At 45.2% G+C, this 15743-nt stretch overlaps 1 protein-coding gene across 1 annotated transcript in view; it reads left to right on the top strand.

Moving 5' to 3' along the window:
• FASN (fatty acid synthase) overlaps positions 1-15743 on the top strand; it is a 54736-nt gene that overhangs the window by 1129 nt on the left and 37864 nt on the right. The window contains exons 2-10 of the mRNA XM_044419942.1: positions 5895-6035; positions 6565-6717; positions 8564-8737; positions 9158-9358; positions 10339-10461; positions 11032-11147; positions 11916-12050; positions 14119-14578; positions 15279-15466. Coding sequence (XP_044275877.1) covers positions 5909-6035; positions 6565-6717; positions 8564-8737; positions 9158-9358; positions 10339-10461; positions 11032-11147; positions 11916-12050; positions 14119-14578; positions 15279-15466 — 1677 coding nt within the window. The 5' untranslated portion in view covers positions 5895-5908. The remainder of the gene's footprint in view (positions 1-5894; positions 6036-6564; positions 6718-8563; positions 8738-9157; positions 9359-10338; positions 10462-11031; positions 11148-11915; positions 12051-14118; positions 14579-15278; positions 15467-15743) is intronic.

Here is a 15743-nt window from a genome sequence, read left to right as displayed (position 1 = left end):
TGCATCCAGCCATTTTGATATCAAGCTGGGAAGGCAGTTGCACTGGCGGACTCAAGCCCCATCATTTCGCAGCTCGAGGCAGAGAAGAAGCTGTTTTCTCTCCCTAATTTTTGCCCCTCGCCTTTTGTACACGTCAGTGCACAGAAGGACCCAGGGATGGCAAGGGAGACGAGCCCAGTTGACCCCATCCTCTGGCTGGCCTCTGGTGACATGAGGAAATGGGGACATCGGGCACCATATCGCTTTTGCTACTTGCCTTCACCTCTGCTCAGCTACCTGTTAAAAGTGAGGGATTCTTCCTGGGTATTTGGAAGGAAATTCCCTTTGCTTCTGGACATGCAGACAGTCTAATTGTAACTATAATATAGCCATTGTTCTCAAATGCAGCATCATAGCTATATTTCCCTGCTTTCGTCACAATCCTCTGTTGTTATCAGTCCTCAGAGATTAGGGGCCTGTCTGTAATGCAAAGATGATTTGAGCTGTTTAAAATCACAGCTGCTAAATTTTATTTGACGTTGTCCTCTCATCTTCTTTGTGACTACTTTAATGCAAGAGATTCCAGTAGCATGGAGCTTTACAGACATGAAGCCTCTTTTTGAAATGATGGAGGGTGATCGGTACCACGCCCCCTTTGCTAACCTAGCTCTAGCTACACATAGTCCTTGTCTTTAAATACTTCTCACCAAAACTGGTATCCTAAATTTCCGAAGCAAGAAAGCACAGCCATTTTAGCTGGAATATTTCCCTTTTGTCATACAATCTAACTCTCTCCTTGTTTTAAACAATCTGAAAAGCATGACCCCAGTATTTGAGAATGGAGTGGAATTGGTGACAAAGCTTATTTCTCCCCCATGGCCTGTTAAGTCGAAGAACTTTAGCTTCCTAATCTACAAACAGGTCAGTTGAAGTTGGACTTACACTAAAATAGGAGAGATTTCAGTTGGCCAGATCCACACGCTCCCTGTGTGCTGGTTGCACATCATGTGATTTACTTAATTACCCTTGCAGCATATGGGTTAACGTGTGGTCTGAAACTGGCGAGATGCACCGCAGCCGTGGCTTCCAAGTCACCCCAGGCCCCTACAGCAAGCCATGGGTTCTAGGATGGTATGGAAGCCATCCTTTCATGTACCTCATCAGGATCAGACAACACTGCAGGTGTCACTAGGCGAATTGTGCAGCATGTGACTGGCATGTGGGGAGGAGGGAAAAGAGGCCTTGTGATGGTGTAAATCCAGCCATTGGCTTTCACTGACTTCAGCATGTTGGTCTTGATGGCGTTTCTTGTAGCAGCGCAGCAAAATTGTTGCGACACTGGTGGCATTTACTCATTTACATTCGTTTTTATCTGTCTTTCACCTCTGCAATATATACTGATGCTCTATGCACTTACTAGGAGATTAAGCACAGCTGCAAAGAGTGGGACCTCTGAATAAAACATGCATACGATTGCTCACTAGCAGCCCAATCCTTCCATTCATTCAGAAACAAGTCAGACTGATTTCCATGGAGCTCCTACAAGCACATACTTAGAAGCAAATCTAGCCGAATTCAGTTATACTTCTGAGTTAACATAGCTGAGGTCACACTGCAAATCCTAACATTTCAACTTCACTGGAGACTTATGGGTTCCAGGAAGTGGGAATTATCAATGCACGATACCAAAATGTATGCAATTTTCATGATTCGCATTGGTATAAGGAGGTTGGGGCACTATTCAGCTGAAAGCACCATTCAGTTGATGAGTCCCTTTAATAACCAATATTAGAAATAATTCACCTAGGGCTATAAAATAGCAGAAAGGAATTGTTGTCAACTTCATCCATCAGATAAGGGCAGATAACAAGGATTTACAGTTGCTTGGTGCTGTACATAAACAGTTCTCCTGGTCCTTGAGGTCACGCTCAAATGTAACATGTGAATCAAGCTCTGGTAGCAATTCCCCTGTTCGTAGTGTCAGGGCAAAGAGTTGCCACGGTCATCGGAACAGCTGTCGGCCTTATCTCTGATCATCTGGTTCATATACAAATGTCCCAATTTAAGTGTAGACCTTGACTGCTCAAGGCATCTTATGTAAATCTGTCCTGAGAAACAGCATAATTATATCTTCTTTCTTCACCCCGGTATCAGTCTGTTATACTCACTTCCTGTGTTTACTGAGGCTCCAGTACATGTACGATAAACGAGGAACATTCAGGGAGGAGATGTTATGACTGCTTTGCTGCTCCTCTGCTCTCTGGTTTTGTCCACTAGCCTGTCTATGGGCTGCTTGAACCAGGGCCGGCCCAAGACTTTCTGCTGCCCTTGGCAGAACGGTACAGCACACCCCCACGTGCAGCCCGGGCTTTAACCCAAGGGTGGGCGACTTGTGGCCCTCCAGCTTTTTGAGCTACAGCTCCCATCATCCTCACCATAGTCTATGCTGGGTAGGGCTAGTGCAGGAGCTACAAGCCAAAATATCCGAAGGGCCACAAGTTGTCCACTTTTGCTTTAATGGGACATTTTAGAATGTATTTTTCTTTCTCTTTGTTCTCTCTCTCCTTTCACAGCCTGCCCTTGTTGTGCGCTTTTTCCCCCTGGCTTTTTCTCACGCTCTCTTGGCTCTAACCCTACAAACATGGAATCCTGTAGAACCTTTTCTAAGTAAAGATGCCAAGAACTGGTGCAATGGTAAATCTTTTCCCCTCCACCCGCACTGTCCCAAGTCGACATACCACAGAGCCTGACGTTCCCCTGCAATACATTTCTGTATTCCTTCCCTTCCCTTCCGCTGGCTTCTCGAGCCACCTCCGAGGGTGCCTGGGCAAGTGGAGAGTGTTAGCCTTCTGCTTCTCCTGCCCTACGACCTCTGCTCTTCTTCTGGCAGCAGCCACCAGTCCAGGCCGGGGATGGCTGGTTTTTGTTGCTGCTGCAATAGCCACCCTGTGGCTCTGCCAATGCGTGCGTCAGTCAGTTGTTTGGCTGGCTGGCCAGTGGTCAGGCAGGCATCCAGCCAGCCTGTGCTCTCGCTCCCCCCACCACTGGCCAGCATTTGGGCAAGATGCCATGCAAGACGGGTGGGAAAGGGGCTGCCAGCAGCCCCAGTGGAGTGCCTGAGTTTGCTGGGCCTCGCAGAGTATCCAGAGTCTGCAAAACTCTATTTGACGAAGCAGCAGTGACCTCGTCTGCAGCGGGTGACTACGAGGTGCTCCCTAGCAGATAAAACTAGGTCAAGAAAAGCATCTTGGTAAAGCATCTTTGCTAATCAGCTGCCTGAAGCCAGTTCCTGAAATCTCAGGGCTGGGCCTAACGTGCTTATAGCTGATCTCTTCTCCATCCAGAACCACCCTAATTTCATTGGTGCTCCGTTCTGTTACAACAGGGTGGCAGTCTTGGCGGGGCCAGAGCTCCCTTTGTTCTGCAACATATCATGGATAAGCCTAGTCCAATACTGATAACATGATGCCACTCTGCAAGATCAGATTATTAATAGACGAGGATGCCAAGGAAGGTTAAAAATGTTTCATCTTGAAAAGTGTCCAGCCTTAGATACAAGAGGTTAAGGATTGTTTGGTCCACTAAAACCTTTGCAGGTAGAACAATTGTATCTGATGCTGAAGACCGGTAAGTTTTGATGAGTGTCATGTGGGGTCCTGTTGCACCCAGTGCACAGTGAAAGTGGAAGGAGCCCTCGTGCAAAGCACATGCCGTTGAGCCCCAGAAGGGGCATGTGCTTCATACCATGAGCTCTGCAAAGCTTGGCTTCTAGAGCTGACAGCGAAATGAGTGTACAATGCCCATTTCATCCCATCTCAGCTGCTGAAAAAGTTATTGTCTGTCATCAGACTGTGTTTCAGATTCATTAGTCGGCTCCCCAGTCTGCCCTCACCCTCTGTTTCATTGTATCATCGGGGCTGATGAAAATTTCCTTTCTTTGTCCTTGTAATCTCTTTGGCTGTTATTGTCTGTCCAAAGGTCCAGTTGGCCTCAAGTTCCTGCTGAGCAGAGCAATATTTCAACTTTTCTGATATATTTTATCCAAAGAACAAATACCTAAATTTTACCTAAGTACAGTCACTTTATACGGGTTGGACACTCTCACCTGGCAAATTAGAGAGTGTGTTACCTGGATGATATAAAAATGGCACTGCCGTCTGTGTATCTGTATATGTACTTAACTGGACAACATCTGTCCTAGCCCACAGGTAGGGCTGGACTGGATGAATTTAAAGTCACTTCTTTTTTAAGTACGTTATTTCACCACACTTAAATAGCTCTATCAATTTTATATGGTTCTAGGTGAATAAACTCACATTTATTTATGACAAGATTTTATTTATTATAAGTTACCTTAGGGTGTAGTCTTATAGGGATGCCCGTAATCCTGTGAATTCAGGCATCTCCATTCTTCCTGCTGTACAAAACAACTGGCCAGTTCTGCCTGTCTAACTTCAGTGCTTCAGAGGGGGAGTCACTTTGTGGCAGCAAGCTACATTCTTGCTAAAAGGACTGAAATGGGTGCCAGTACACCACTGGGCTATGTTTAAGGTGGTGTTAACACAGAAAGCCCTAAACAGCTCAGGAGCAGTTCCTAATCTTTCATATCCCAGCTCAATCTCTACAATCATCAGAGGGAGCACTCATACTAGAGATGGTACAGAATTGTTGGAGGCAAATAGATAATAATGATTAAATAATTTAAAGACAGTAAATGCTGAAAAAGAGAAAAAGAGAGAGAGAAAAAGCAGCAGCATAGACTGGATGAAAATTTTGTTGGGTGGAAGAATTGACACGAATGATTTAGATATTTGATTTTGGGCTTGATGCAAAACCAGATTCTGTATCATTTCAATTTTCAAATTCAGAGTTTCCACTATCAATGTCACATAAAGTAGGTGAATTTCCTCAGCCTCATTTTGCATAATTAAAATTATTTATCTATTTTAAAGTTACATCTTACGAATTTGCGCAAGATAAAACACAATGGAGTGGTTTGCATGGCCTGCATTTGGGGGTGGCTGCATCATGTGATCCTGCTGATCATGGGTTGTTTGAAGGCTGTCCAACCCTTGTATAACCCATGCTTTTGGGTTTGCATGATGCAAACCCCTGCATGGGGTTGGAAGTGCAATCTGCTGCCTGCAGGTGCTACAGTTCACTGTAGCTTAAGCAGCCTCTGATGAGATGTGGCATATTTGAATTGAGTCAATGGGTTGGGTTCCCCAAACTTTTTAGTAGATGGCAGAAGGGAAAATAGGAAGTTCCCCTTCCCCATCCCTCTGGCCAAAGCCTCTACTAGATGAAGGAGCCCTTCTGTTCATGGAAGAGATGCTTTAGAACTAACCCAATAAAAATAGTTCAGTTTACTAAAGTCCAACCAGGAGAAGGGTAAAAACAATTCAGCATAAAAACAGGGAAATATATCTTTCATATACATAGTGGAAGCTTGGTATGATATAAATGATAAAAGTAATCTAGCATTTTATTGTTTCGGGGCATTGCTCAAGGCCTCAGAAAAGGGAAAGTTGTGTACATGGGACCGGGGGTGGGGATAGTAGCCTAGGCAGGAGGCAGGAAGCTGTGAAGGATACGGCACTGGTTTGCCCTTAGCATCCATCAACACTCTGCTCCCAGTTGATTTGCAGCAGCTCTGGTTCCTGGTTTCTTTCATTTTGAAATCACTGGTTTTCATCCTAGAGTCTTGGACCTCAAACCCTTTCATACTTACAAACAGCACTGATGTTGTATTGTCCTTAAGGTGTACCTTTCAAAGAGTTTGCATTGCTATGTGCAAGTATGAGAAATTATTTCTCCAGCCTACCTCTGATAATGTCATATATCTTCTTTAATATAATAGAGGCATGATGTTTTTCTTGTGGCCTCGGTCTGACATTTTCCTGCTTTGTTTTCAGAGAGAAGTTGAAAGATGGAGGACGTCGTGATTGCAGGCATAGCAGGGAAACTGCCAGAATCAGAAAATTTGCAGGAATTTTGGGAAAACTTGATCAATGGAGTGGACATGGTGACAGAAGATGACCGAAGGTGGAAACCAGGTAGGCAGAGCAATTTTGAGTGGTCTGCAGAAATAGAAAACTGCAAGAGACTTTAAATGGCAAGCAGTGGAGCAGCTTGCCGGACACGGGAACCATGCCCCAAGCCGTTCTTGTCAGAACTCTCTCATCTGCACCCAAACATCTCTAGCACAAAGTGACTCAAGTAGCACATCCAATCCTTCCTTCTGCTTCAATGACTGAATGTACTTGGATTAATCCAAATGCTTGCCTGACTTACTTTTGGAGCCCTCCTGTGAGGAAGATCCTGCAATACCCTTGAACAACCTGTAGGTGTGGTCTAATGACACCTGATTATCTGGTGCTATTATTGGTGCTCCAACAGTAATTCGTTTTCATTTGCAGCTCTAATATCATGTGGGCAAGAAGTCTGGTGTCTGTTCATGTCTGTAGAAATAGCATTAGACATGGAATAAATACAATTAACATGTGATCCTAATTATACCTTATCCAATAATTATATAGTACAGGAAAGATGTGATTGCGTTCCTCTCTTTCTTTTTAATTTCAGGAGTTTATGGACTGCCTAAGAGAAATGGGAAACTCAAGGACATCAGCAAATTTGATGCCTCTTTCTTTGGAGTTCATCCAAAGCAAGCTCACACAATGGATCCTCAACTTCGTCTGCTGTTGGAAGTCTCTTATGAAGCCATTTTGGATGGTGGTGAGCAAAGAGTCTAGAATTCTGTGCCCAAAGCAATAACAGTGTGCAAACTGAGTGTAAATATCATGTGGTTCTAAACACACTAATGGGTTGGATCCAGACTTCTTCATACTTCGAGCAGTCCCAGTGAAATCAATTGGACTTTTTAATCATGACTAGATTAAGTCCCACTGATTTCAGTGAGCCTACTCTAAGCATGGTTCACTCTGGATCCAATGTTCAGGATGTTAAAATTCTTATTAGTTTTTAGGAGTGGGAAGGAGATGCTGGAATAGCATACTGCATGTGCAATGGAACCGTAGGGAGGACGTCGACATGAAGAGTTCTTGTGCATGAACCAGCTGGTTTGCGATTCTAACCCAAACTACCTGAACATGTTGTTTCTTCTTACTGTGACCTGACGGCTGCCGGTTTTTAAAAGCAAAATATTCTGTTATTTGTGGGAAGATCATATCCATTCAATTTGATAGATCCTGTGGGGCTAAGTGACCAAGGGCTCGATCCTATGTCCTCTGCACACAGGTAGTCCTATAATTCCTAACTTGCCTGGGAATAAGCCCCATTGAACTAACTGGGCCTTAGATCTGAGCAGACATGTTGCAGATTATGCTGAAAATTAGGCTTCTGGTAAAGTCGAGAGCTTGACATTTGTGATTTGAAATACTGCACTTTTACGAAGTTCTCATGGTCACACACATGTTCAAAGCAGTGAAAGGGAGATCATACAGAAGGGAACATTTTTTAAAAAGAAAAAGGAAAAGAAGTTTAATCAGCAGTTCTGTCTGACTGTAATCTGTTCAAACAAGTCTCTGCCTGCTGCAGTGAGAGCCAGGAAACAATGTCATTCAAGAGCTGGCATGTCCCTCTGTGACCGAGTTGCAAAGGTGATCGGGAAACCACCAGATTTCTTGAAGGAATATTTACTAGGGCCTCTATTTTAAGCTTTCCTGTTCATTGATTTCAAAAAGGGGCTTGGGCTTCAGCTATGTGCAGTGTTGATATTTCCTCTTGAAATCTTAAGATTAGCAGAGGCAACCTTTCTGTTTTGGGGCATTAGCTAAATTTGGACATGTTGATGGACACATTGCATTCCATCATCCACTTAGAGCACAATGCCCATGCCTGTCCCTGCTGGCTGGCGGGTTTGGGCATGAGGCAGAGGAGTCCTTCTGCTGGCAATAAAGAGCTCCCCTGGGCTGAGAAGAGCCCACCCTGGCAGACCCAAGCATGTCTGTGGGAGCAGAAGGTGGGTTGAGCCTCAGGCCCATTTGTGGAACCGAAGTGGCCTGCTTGGGATCCAGTCCAACTCTCCGGGACTCCCCAGATGGCCACACACCCTTTCTCCAGACCACCAGTCTTGGGGTGGCTTCCCAGCTTTTGTGCCATTTTCTTGCATTCCAACAGGCTAAAATACATACCTATCACAAGGCTTTGTTATTGGCAGTGGGAACTTGAAGCTAAAATAGGCTGGCATTTTTGGTCATTTGGTCCTAGTCCGTTTTGCTTTTGCCTGCATACCTACTGGAATGTGGCCTTGAAGAGCCTCTCTGAAATTGAATCCATCTCTTAAGCAAAAGAAATTGACTACTCCAGAGTAGATCTACCACTGGCATCATTTCCACTGGATCTAAGGTCCCTAAGAGGGCCCAGAATTGGGTTCCCTTCCCTCCCATTGAAATCATCATTGCTAGTGCCTCTTTCTCGCTTTATGCTCCAATATTTATTTACTTTGCAGTGGTTCACAGACTAGCACCAAACGCTTGACTGCCAAATGCTCTTAGCATCCTATTGACTTGGTTGACTGTTCTAGCCTGTATAGTATGAAATTCACTTTTTCCCCTTTTAGGTCTTAATCCAGCTTCCCTTCGGGGCACCAACACAGGCGTGTGGATTGGTGCGAGTGGGTCAGAGGCTGGTGAAGCCTTCAGCACAGACCCCGAACAGTTGCTGGGGTACAGCATGACTGGCTGTCAACGCGCGATGCTCGCCAACCGGCTCTCCTACTTCTTTGATTTCAAAGGTGAGTCTGCAGAGGCTAAAGTCTAATCCTTGCAGTGTCTGCTGTTTGAGAAGACACAGCCCTTCCACAAAGGAGATTTTATTTTAAGTAAGTGGGGACAACAGTGACGTTTTAGAAATAGTAAGGGTGGAAATCGGTAGATTCTTTGTGAACTTTTGTGTGACGGTTTACCATGACGACTTTGAAAAATCACAGCACTTGAGAAATGAATGAAACTCTTACAATTTGGTCAGTCCAGAGCTGTAATCTACAGACAGGAACAGCAATCGTTCTTCTTTGTGAACGGGAGTCTCTTCTCCCCTCAAGCCTTAGAGATCTCAGCCTTGTTCCACAGGAGAGCAAACATGGGCTGCTTCTGATAGGGACAACAGGGAAGCTACCAAGGCGATGCAATTGTGTCCATGGCTTGTGTTTCCATAGGACCAAGCATGTCCATCGACACAGCGTGTTCCTCGGCTCTCGTTGCTCTGGACAATGCTTACAAAGCGATCAGTAGCGGACAGTGTGAATCAGCCCTTGTAGGCGGAGTCAATCTTATCTTGAAACCCAACACTTCTGTGCAGTTCATGAAGCTTGGCATGCTGAGTCCTGAAGGGGCCTGCAAGTCCTTTGACGCTTCAGGTAAGCAGCTCGCTTGTTTGTTTGTTTGTTTGTTTGTTTGTTGAACTAGGCTTCAGAAGCAACTGGCACATTAGAGGGAGTTTAGAACTTGGTGCTCTTTCATCAAATTCACAAGACGGACTTGGCTTGCAGACACTGGCCTCAACTGGTATTCAAAAAAGACAGAGATGCCACAACTAACCCTTTCATGGCTCTCTTTTCCTCCCTTCATTCCTCTTCCCTTGTGTGTGTTGTCATTTTACTTTGCAAGATCTGATGAAGGTCTGTCTCTCCCTCTCTCGTATTGCTGCAAGCTGCTTCGGAGACAATAATTGCCTGAAAAGAGGAGGTAACAATATGGTAAATGACAACAGCCACAACAACGACAACGATTATTAATAATTTCATTTCTATACCACCAAATAGCTGAAGCTCTTTGGTTGGTTCACAACAATTTCTAAATGTGAATAGAATAGCAAAACTTGATCACAGTAAAAATAGAGATGCAATAAAATACAGCATAAAATTTCTGCTATACAAACTTTAAAACAGTTTAAATCAAAACCATTTCAATAAAAACTAGATATATTAGAGCAACTGATATGATATGCTATGAAATACTTGAAAATAGAGTGCAGTTTTAACCCGGCACCAAAATGATGACAGTGGTGGTGTCAGACAGGTTCAGTGGGGAGATCATTCCATAACTGGGAAGACCCTCCTTCTCATCATCTTTCTGTGGTCTCCCTTGTCAATGGGAGTCAGAACAAGGCCTCAGGCGCAGACCCATAGTGTCTGAATAGACTGAGGCTGGGGAGGCATTCTTACAGGTATAAAATCAATCATGGAATACTTTAAATGACTGTGCTTTTCTGAGAGCTGCTTTGAGCAAACTGCGGGTGGAAGGCCACAGGCAGGGCCTGCAGCTTGTTCTTGAAGTACGAGAGTCTTTTCTAACCCCTCTCTGTAAGACTCATTGTTATGTCTCTTGATTTCTGCAGGGAATGGATATTGTCGCTCAGAAGCTGTTGTAGCTGTTTTCCTGACCAAGAAGTCCTTAGCCAAACGGATTTATGCTACCATAGTCAATTCTGGGTGTAACACTGATGGATTTAAGGAGCAAGGTAAGATAAATAATCTCTGGAAGTTGTAAAAGGCAAGGATTTATCAAGGACTAAAATAGAAGTAACAAGCACATACAGAACAGACAGACCAAATCACGAATGTCCTTGTCAAGTTGAGTTCACTTGGGCCTGTTCTTTCCATTAGGAACAGCAAAAGCTGCCCATGGCCCACCCTGGCTGGGAGCCATTCCCCTGGGTTTCCCAGCCCGTACCAGTTAGGAACGAAGGCAGCTTAGTCCAGCCAGGACTATGACTGCCACATATTCCCAAAAGGCACTGGGACCCTTCCATTCTCTTTCAGCATGTGGCAACACATTCGAGTTAACTTTCCGTTTGCAGTAGGGAGAGAGTCCTGCCATCTGTGCCATCATTACTGTTACCATTAATATTACTAGTCTTGATATTCCTGACTCAAAGCTCATTGGGCCTATATGAGCCTAGTCAGAACCAGTCCCAGAGCTGAGTGGGCCACCGGGTGCAAGTCAGTGGGCCTAGGGCTACAGCCTAAATGTGACAGCGCCAGTTGTTCCCTCGCACGGAGACAGGATGTGACCACTCTTCTTGCCGCAGGTGTCACCTTCCCCTCGGGACTGATGCAGCAGCAGCTGGTCAGTTCCCTGTACGAAGAGTCTGGGATTAAGCCTGAAGAAGTGGAGTACGTAGAAGCTCATGGCACAGGCACCAAGGTGTGTTCTCCCTCTGGCCTGCCTTTATTTCCTCTAGTGCTATTCTATCTTTCCTTTTTCTCGCAAGAGTTCCACTAGATAGGTTTTAAATTCCTCTGGGTGGCTTTAGAGAAATTAGATTCTCCATCTGAAGTTTTTGTGGGAGAATGCACAGCCTCATCCCTCTTCCAGCCACTCCGTTTTTTCATCTTGGTATATTTTGGAAACACCAGGAGTCTTGCGTGCCAGTTCACAGTTCGCACTGCCTGATGCCTTCATATGAGCATGTATGGGATGCGCAGTCATACAGAGAAAGAAGGCAAAATCAGCTGTGCAAATGAGGAGTCCCTTTCCTGATCGTGGGCGTGGCTGCTGGATCCCCACTTTAATTCATTTTCTGTATGCTATTGCTACATTTATATCCTGCCTTTTCTCCCTTCTTGCAAGGAGCTCAAGGCAGCTCATTTGCCCCCTTTCATTTTCAAACACACAACAGCCCAGCGAGGTAGACTAGCCCAGGGGTTAGCAATTGGCCCAAAATCAATGAGTGAGCATCACAGTTTGAATGGAGACCAGAACTCAGATTTTGTAAGTCTCGGTCCAGTTCTCTAATTGCACCATGCTGGCTTTTAGCAGCTTTTACAAGCCTATTTCACAATATTCCCGGCTCCCCTGCCATTAAGTTGCATACAGAAGGGTTGGGCAGAGGGAGGGAACTGACCCAGCCCCGCATGCTTCTGCAACCGAGCTAACAGCTCTTTCAGATTTCCTGTCTTTCTCTGCTGCTAGGTTGGGGATCCTCAGGAAGTGAATGGCATTGCCAATGTCTTTTGCCAATCGGATCGACCACCCCTGTTGATCGGATCCACGAAATCTAACATGGGCCATCCAGAACCTGCCTCTGGCCTTGCAGCTTTAGCAAAGGTAAGAAAATAATGTCAGTCCCCTTGTGGTGGATCATCCCCACCCATTGTGATTGTGGGTGCAAATGAAAAATATTGAAGGACAGATGTTTGGGAACTTCAGAATGTTGTATTTTAACTGGGACTGGCCATTTTGAATGTATTTCCTCATGGCTTTGTCAGCTGCAGTGGGTGGCAGTCAGTTTCTGGGCCTGCTTAAGAGGGCTAGTGTTGGCCTCTGAAGTGTTAAATGGCTTCAGTCTACCTGAAGGAGCACCTTCTCCTGCATTTTTTCATCTAATTGCAAAGACAGCCTCTGGAGGCTCTTCTCAGGTTCCACCACTCACAACAGTGGGACAGATGACTTCTTTGTGTAACAACCCCTCGTCTGTGAGATGCCTTTCCCAGGAGAGGTGCCTGGTGTCCTCATGGAAGGTTTAGGCAAAAGACCTTCTTTTTAAAGCAGGTGTTAAATATTTACATGATTTCTTAATCATTAATTTTACTGCTCACTCCTCGCTGTTTTGAAAGCATAATATTACAATTTTTTATATTGTTGCTGCTGTTTGGTTTTATGATTGTCAATGAGGTACTGTGGTTAGAAGGTTGGGCTGAGACTTCAGGATGACTTAGTGGCCCAGTGACCGGCTCTCAGCTGAACCCATCTCACAGAGTTATTCTAAGGATAAAGGAAGAGGAGAAAGGCCATATCAAGCACAAGAAGGAATAAAAGTAGGAGAGCAATGTAGCAGTGATGATAATCCTTGTAAGTTTCAAAGGGCAATCAACCAGGTCCCAGAGGCCTCCTTGTGTATCCCTGGTGGGGAAGAAGAGAGAGAATCAGAAGATAATGAGAATGGGAGAGTGGAGAAAATGGCAGAAAAGACGGGTGTCTTATCTGCAGCCCACACTTCCCTTGCATTTCAGCTTCCCACAGTGTGGGAAAAGCACCAGCAGTTTGTGCCTGTGGGGTGAAGGGCAGCTATAGATGGGGGACTGCAGTAGTTACAGGGAAGGCCTGTGGCCTCAGGAGCATTTGCAAGGGAAGCAACACTTGTGTCATGCCTGTAAAGCCGCAATTCTCATGTTGCAGGCCTGTGCGTGTCCTGCCCCACTTACCCCCAGGCCAGTGCGCACCATCCATCTCCAAAACCTAAAGTCTCCTCTGCTGCTTTGATCTTTACGATACAAAATGGCCATGGCCCCATTTTCTGGATGTGACTTTGTTGGCAGCAACTTTAATTTGATTTTCGATGGTACCTGCCCCATGGCAGCTGTCACTTCAGCATCTCTGATGATCCAGATACTTGCCCACAGCAGTATGTAAAACTGTGAGTGATGTTAAAGAGTGAAAGTGGGGAGAATAACTGGGGAGTCAGGCGGCAGAAGCGTGTGATATAGTCCTGGCAGATTGGATGATGGCTCCCACTTCTTTAACTGCAGCAGAGTATTTTTACTATTTTCAACTACTATTCTGAATGTTATAAAAACAGGTTAAGACCACGTTTCATCCTTGAGGATATCTGCGTGGCTCATTCCAGTGGGCAGGTGTGGCAGAGCTCAGGGAGTAGACAGGGAGAGCCATGATTTCAGAAATGTGTCCAGGATGAGATTACCTTATCCAAGGGCCTTGATCAACTTACTTAACGATTCCACACCCCAGATCATACTTTCCCAACCTAAGCCCTTCAGTCGTGTTGGATTATCACTCCCTTTATTCCTATCCAGCATAATGATTGGGCACATCTGGGGAGTACCAGACTGGTGAAGGCTGCCTTAGATTTTCCATAGGAGGGTTACGCTAAGCTGCCCACTCCCTTTGAATTACGTTGATACCAAGTGAAGAAAGACATTACGTAAGAAGAGGTGTGCACTGAGGAATATGCTCTGTGTCATATGCAAAAAGTAGGCTGAGTTGCAAAGGTTAGAGTTCAGTGCAGAATTTAGTGACCTTTTCAGTATCCTGAGGATTTGGAGTTTTGTTTATAAGAGAGTTGCTTTCTAGGGCTCATGCTAGTCCCTGAATTATGCCAGTGACCTAGTAGAAAAATGAAATATTAGACTTTTCTGTTATGCTGCCTCTTTCCCAGGTACTTCTCTCTTTAGAACATGGTCTCTGGGCACCAAACCTTCACTACAGTACTCCTAATCCAGATATTCCTGCCTTACAAGATGGGCGCATTGAAGTGGTCACTAAGCCAACCCCCACAAAAGGCCACCTTGTTGGTATCAATTCCTTTGGCTTTGGAGGCTCAAATGCCCATGTCATCCTGAGGCCCAACAAGAAGAAACCGGCCCCTCGGGAGACTCCTAGTTTGCCACGACTGGTACAATGTTGCGGAAGGACTCAAGAAGCAGTAGAGACATTACTAGAGCAGAGCAGGTATCTGCAGGAACACTCTGCGTTTGTGAGCATGCTCAATGACATCTCTGGGATCCCTGGGTCAGCCATGCCTTATCGGGGCTATACGCTGATCGGCAGTGAGAGTGACGTGAAAGAGGTTCAGAATATTCAGTCCTCCGGGAGGCCTCTGTGGTACATCTGCTCAGGTAAGGTCACCCACAGACTCTTCCTTTCTCTCTGCAGACTTGGAAGACTTAGAATCCAAATGTCTGACTTTGCTAGGTAACTTGGCATGCTCAATAGTCTTGTTGCATGAGAATAAGAGCTTCAGCTGTTGGGTGGTATAGAAATGAAATAAAATAAAATAAAATGCATACGTTTAATGACAATGAAAATCTGTTGGGTTCACGCTGCTTATAGGAGTTCTGGCCTATTGCATACATGCCCCCCAGAATGTCGTGAAGTGGCATTTCCTGCTAGCTCAGAGGTGCAGAACCTCAGTCCCAGCGGGCAAAGTTAGCTCTTCTGGGGGCCAAAATCAACCCTCTGAAGCTCCTTCAACTGCCCACACCTCATTAACTCAAACCAGCAATTTGGTGGTTTTTGAGGCTTTTTTGCAGTTTTTCTCCCATTCTGAAAGTCTGAAATGTTTCCTTGAAGGTTTAGTTCAAGCTAAAATAGCTAAACTGTTTGGGTCCTAGTTCCCACCCACCACTGGAATGTGGCCCCCAAAACTGGGGTGGAATTCAGTCATCAGCCTGGAAGAGGGTCTGTTCTGCATCTGTGTGCTAGTTGGAGGGGTTTCAGTTCAAGATCTGACTCAGCTCCAAAGCGCACATTTCCATCCTCCAGTCTACAACAATCAGCCCCATTAATGCTCTGAGCTCTGTTTTCTTATCCCCACAGGCATGGGGACCCAGTGGAAAGGCATGGGTACTAGCCTGATGAGGTTAGAGCTCTTCCATCAGTCCATCCTGCGTTCAGATGAGGCTCTGAAGGACACAGGTCTGAAGGCATCCGAACTGCTCTTGAATGCAGATGAAAATACATTTAATGATACTGTTAATTCATTTGTTGGACTTGCCGCAATTCAGGTAAGAATGAAAAGCCACAGTTTCTCCCCACACCCTGATTTGAGTAATGCAAGGAAGTTTGATGCATGATCCTTCCTTTGGCTCATGATCTTCTAAGTCCTTACTTCACTGCTATGTACATATATGCATTTTTAATTTAGTTATATTTATTTATTTTTCGATTTATATCCTGCCTTTTTACTACAAAGGGCTCAAGGCAGCTTACATCACTCTCCTCCTCCATCTTATCCCCACAACAACAACCCTGTGAGGTGGGTTGGGCTGAGAGTCTGTGGCT

Source organism: Varanus komodoensis, unplaced genomic scaffold (assembly GCF_004798865.1).
Source record: "Varanus komodoensis strain SLA01 unplaced genomic scaffold, ASM479886v1 scaffold11, whole genome shotgun sequence".
In the NCBI taxonomy this organism is placed as follows: Eukaryota; Metazoa; Chordata; class Lepidosauria; order Squamata; family Varanidae; genus Varanus; species Varanus komodoensis.
Note: the sequence above shows the minus strand (reverse complement) of the source record. Positions and strands in the feature narration are given on the sequence as shown.